The 5,005-nt window shown below is 43.8% G+C and overlaps 1 protein-coding gene across 1 annotated transcript; it reads left to right on the top strand.

The window, feature by feature from the left end:
- The first annotated feature begins 3,349 nt into the window (after window positions 1-3,349).
- CLDN4 (claudin 4) lies at window positions 3,350-4,529 on the top strand. The gene has a single exon (XM_040423627.1). It carries the CDS (start codon window positions 3,430-3,432, stop codon window positions 4,057-4,059), a length of 630 nt encoding a protein of 209 aa, XP_040279561.1. The 5' UTR covers window positions 3,350-3,429; the 3' UTR covers window positions 4,060-4,529.
- Window positions 4,530-5,005: the final 476 nt, after the last annotated feature.

Here is a 5,005-nt window from a genome sequence, read left to right as displayed (position 1 = left end):
TGCAGGTGACGAGTTGGTGACCAGAACATAAACCAAGTCTATGTTGCAATTTTAGCTTTTTCTGTTAAATTTACATCATTTACCTAGCCATGGAAATTCCCTCATATACTGGGATGTTCTAGAACTTTAATATAGATGGCCTGTCCTCGTGATAGGCAGTTATTATATGATCGTCAGGGGTCCGACACCACACATCCCCCCGATCAGCTGTTACCAAGGAGCTCCAGCACCGTAAGTTGTCGCTGAAACTACACGGCTCCATCCATCGTGTAGTTGAGAGAGCTGGTTCCTACAGCACTGCCTCATTGAAGAGAATGGGGGGGCTACACTGCGATAACCAGGTCTGTCCACCACATAATGGATGGCGCTGTCTTGTTCCGGTGCCAGTCTCAGGAATAGTGATAGACTAGGGTGTCAGATCCTGCCGATCAGATGATCCTCAGAATCGGTCATCAAATTTAAAATCCTGGAAGACCCCTTTAAGGCTTGAATTGCAAATGCAATGTGATTCCAGTCTAAGGCCGTATTCAGACACAGAGTTTTTTGTGATGTTTTCTTGGGTGTCGTTTTTGTCTGGATGTTTGCTCCGAGTGAATGGAATATTTCTACAATTTATAAAATCCTGTTTTGTTTGTGATGCTTTCACATAGTTTTGATCCCCAGCATGCTTAAGGAGTGGCACTATACTGTGTGGCATCATGCCACGCAATGTTGTGCTTTATTTCTCAAGAGAAAACAAACACATTCAAGACATGAGCCTAGAATAAAGCTGGTCGTACACAAGAGATAATTGTCAGTCAAACAGCAGCTCAATTGACTGACATCTATCCCCCCCCCCCCCTCACACATGCATGCTTGGCTCGGTCAAGCATGCATGTCTTGTGACTGGGAGGAAAGCTGCTGCCAGACACTTCTGGCAGGTGCCCTATCTCCCTAAGAGCAAAAGGATTCACCTGCAGGGAGGCTGTGCTATAATGTAATATAATGGCCAGAAATAGTGTTATTCCTAGTGCACAAATTATGTACTTTTGATGAATGCAAAGATTATTGAAAGCTTAGTAACCCTTTAACTTAAACAGGTTGTCCAGGATTAGAAAAACATGGCTTCTTTCTTCCTGCAACACCACCACCCCTGTCTATGCGTTGTGTGTGGTATTGGAGTCAATGTGGCAGAACTGCAGTACCACACACAACCTGTGGACAGGGGTGGCGCTGTTTTTGGAAGAAAGCAGCCATGTTTTTCTAATCCTGGACAACCCCATTTAAGGCCTCAATACACATTAGTCTATTGTTGGCCAAAGTCTCCATTTTCAGCAGGTCCAACCAACAGTCTTAGGCCTCTTTCACACTACCGTATGGCTATTTCAGTGTTATGCGGTCTGTTTTTCACGGATCCGGTGTTCCGTTTTTTTTGTTTCCGTTGTGTTTCTGTTTCCGTTCCGTTTTTCCGTATGGCATATACAGTATACAGTAATTACATAGAAAAAATTGGGCTGGGCATAACATTTTCAATAGATGGTTCCGCAAAAAACGGAACGGATACGGAAGACATACGGATGCATTTCCGTATGTGTTCTGTTTTTTTTTTGCGGACCCATTGACTTGAATGGAGCCACGGAACGTGATTTGCAGGCAATAATAGGACATGTTCTATCTTTCAACGGAACGGAAAAACGGAAATACGGAAACGGAATGCATACAGAGTACATTCCGTTTTTTTTGTGGAACCATTGAAATGAATGGTTCCGTATACGGAACGCAAAAAACGGCCCGCAAAACGGGAAAAAAAACTGTAGTGTGAAAGAGGCCTTATATGTATAGGGACCTCCTAACTCTCCCCTGACAGAAGATGGTGGGGTAGAGGAGGATCGGTCACATTGAATTTCAGCACCCAATCATTTTGTTCTTCTGGAACATATGCATGGGGGATTCAGGGAAGATAGCTGTTGGGGGTTGAACGAGCATGCGGCTGACACCCTTTAAAGTTGTATGGGCACTTTTAGGAGCCTGAGGTGTAAATGTCCTACAGATGGTCACTCTTAATTGATAGAAAAGTTGCGTAGGGCTTGGGCTAGACCAAAACTTCTGCTGTAAACTGCCGCATGTTCGACCGTCAACTGTTTTGCTGCATAAGTGCTAACCAGGGGTTTTTAACCTCCATTCTCCTCCAGTCCCTCCAAAACCATCAAGACAAGCAAGAGAGTGTCCACAAACATTGACACTCCCAACAGTTGCGTTTAAGGGTAAGATGTCTGTTCTCCTTCTAGCGAGTTCTGATGCCTCATCTGCCTGCACACCAGAAATCGCAGGCTTGGACATGCATAAGTATTTCAGTAGTCTGATAAGCAGCTGCCAGATACATATGGCTCCACTTATCTCACACTTGAACAAAGAATCTAAGATATTAAAATCAAACATGCTGAACCTTGATTTCCCCTGCAGCAGGGGGCAGTGGCTCTGCCTACTGAATGATACAGAGACTGGGGAGGGCACCCCACATAATTGTTCGCGCAGGGACCTCCGCCAATTTTAATCTGGCTGTAGGAGATCCTCAATGCGGCTCGTGTCTATGGAGAAATACTGAACCACTACAGGCTATACCTGCTGTAGAAGCTGAAAAAAGTGACTCCATGGGCACAACGAGGGAGAGCTAACAAAACAATCTTAGGTTTTTGGCATAAATTACTTGGAAGCAAAGGGATTTTGGCATCATAATCTAGGGTTATGTAGCTTTCAATACGTATGCCAGATTCATCTAGCTTTTCTGTTGGAGTGTTGAATGAGGTCAGTGGCATAAACGTAAAGTTGGCTTTACATGTAGAAATTCCTCGTCCAATTCAAGCGGTTTCGATTATTTTTTGATGATGGCGCAGTATAAATGATCGATCACTAACAAGTGGTTTCCACAACTAGTTCTTTGTACTTTGTAGTGCAGTATTACTTCCCTTAGTGCTGATTTCATACAGAACATGAAAATACATTTCTAGAAGATACTACACTGATAGGATGGGGACACAAAGCATATCCATATGACACCAGTATGAGGTAACACGTTTGGCTTTTTCAGCTTTATGACCCCATTTCCTGTGAGTAATACATTCTCTGTCCCCAGACTTTCTGTTTTCATGTTCGATAATAGATATGATACTAAGAAACACAGTCCAGTGACAATTTTGCCCAGGAGATGGGGGAGGTGAAGGGTGGGTGAAACCACTCATTGTTGTGACAAACACAGAATCCAGCTCAACTGGTTTCATGGCTGCTGGTGAGTTTCTGTGAGATGGAGAACTGGATTAATGCAGACAAACTCCTCCCATGGGTGTCAGGGATATATCTAGCCTACATTGATCACACCTCACACTTACACTCCTTATCAGCCAAAATACAGCATCCTTCTCATACTTCAGCTGAACAAGAAAGAACCAAGCAATGGCTTCCATGGGTCTTCAAGTCCTGGGCATTACCCTTTCCCTCATAGGCTGGTTGGGCTCTATTGTCTGCTGCGCTCTCCCAATGTGGAGAGTAACTGCTTTTATCGGTAACAACATTGTGGTGGCCCAAATCATGTGGGAAGGACTATGGATGAACTGTGTCGTGCAAAGTACTGGACAGATGCAGTGCAAGATCTACGACTCCTTGCTTGCCCTGCCCCAGGATCTCCAGGCAGCCAGAGCCCTGATTGTCATCGCCATAGTTGTGGGAATTCTGGGAGTTATGATGTCCATTATTGGAGGCAAGTGCACCAACTGCATCGAAGATGAGTCCTCAAAAGCCAAGATCATGATCGTCAGTGGAATTGTCTTCATCGTTGCTGGAATCCTTACTTTGATCCCTGTCTCCTGGTCTGCAAACAACATAATCAGGGACTTCTACAACCCACTGGTGGTGGAAGCACAGAAGAGAGAGCTGGGAGCATCGCTGTACGTTGGATGGGGTGCAGCTGCCTTGTTTCTTCTAGGTGGTGCCATGCTGTGCTGCAACTGCCCACCAAGGGATCAGAAACCCTACTCTGCCAAATATTCGGCTGCACGATCCGGACCAGCCAGCAACTACGTTTAATGAGTTAATATTGGCCACTAAGGACTAAAGGACATTGAACATTTATCCATCCATTTTTTCTTTCCCTCATATATGGACAAGACTGTATCATGGGTCACCCCCAGAGAGTCCAGCCCTGATTTTTGTCGTTTCTTCACTCAAGGCTACACAAGCATGTCAAAGAAACACTTTTTTTGTCCTGTCCAGCAGAGGGCGCTGTAACTCACCAAGCAGATACTGAAAGATGTGAACAGTGAACTATATCTCGGGTGGAAGCGTGCAGTTGGGCTTTTAGGTGGGAAAGTGTTAAGCGACATATACAAATATTGAGCAATATAGGTGCATGCAGGCAGTGTGCCATCCTTACTCTGTGGGGGGTCATATGCAACATTTGAAGAATCCAAGAATGATGCAAAATCTGGGTGTGATGTCATTAGAAGGTCCTCAGGGAGCAGAAAATGTTCAGGTGAAATACATTGAATCAAAAGAGACAGGGGTGGGAAAAATGAGACCTACCTGAGATTTATGTTATAGTGATTTATAATTATGAGATCAAAGGTTGTAATATTTCAGTATTTCATATTTTTCATGGTGGAAACCCCACTTTGCTCTTAACTGAAATGCAACTCCCATCAGTGGTTTAAAGAACCTGACAGGCGTTGTAGTTTAGCTGCAAAGGCTTTCCTGCCAAATCAAAATGTGAGATGTGCAAAAATCTGGCTTCTTAGAATGATTTTTAACACTTTATGTCTATTTAGGAAATTACATACCATAGCTGGTCAGTACATGACCCTTATTAGTATGTCTCTATCATTCCTTTGCCATCTTCCTACAGTTCAGTATAAAGGTAATCACAGATTCCCCCGTGTGCTTTTTCCACAAAGCCGTCTCGTGTCAGTGAAGAACTATAAATGTACATTGCTGTTTTTTAACCTTTTATTTTTGTATGTTGTTACGGATGTTTATG

Source organism: Bufo bufo, chromosome 3 (genome assembly GCF_905171765.1).
Source record: "Bufo bufo chromosome 3, aBufBuf1.1, whole genome shotgun sequence".
Taxonomy (NCBI): domain Eukaryota; kingdom Metazoa; phylum Chordata; class Amphibia; order Anura; family Bufonidae; genus Bufo; species Bufo bufo.
Note: the sequence above shows the minus strand (reverse complement) of the source record. Positions and strands in the feature narration are given on the sequence as shown.

Coding starts and splice junctions, on each gene's coding strand:
- CLDN4 (XM_040423627.1), top strand. CDS start 3,430: ATGGCTTCCATGGGTCTTCAAGTCCTGGGCATTACCCTTTCCCTCATA.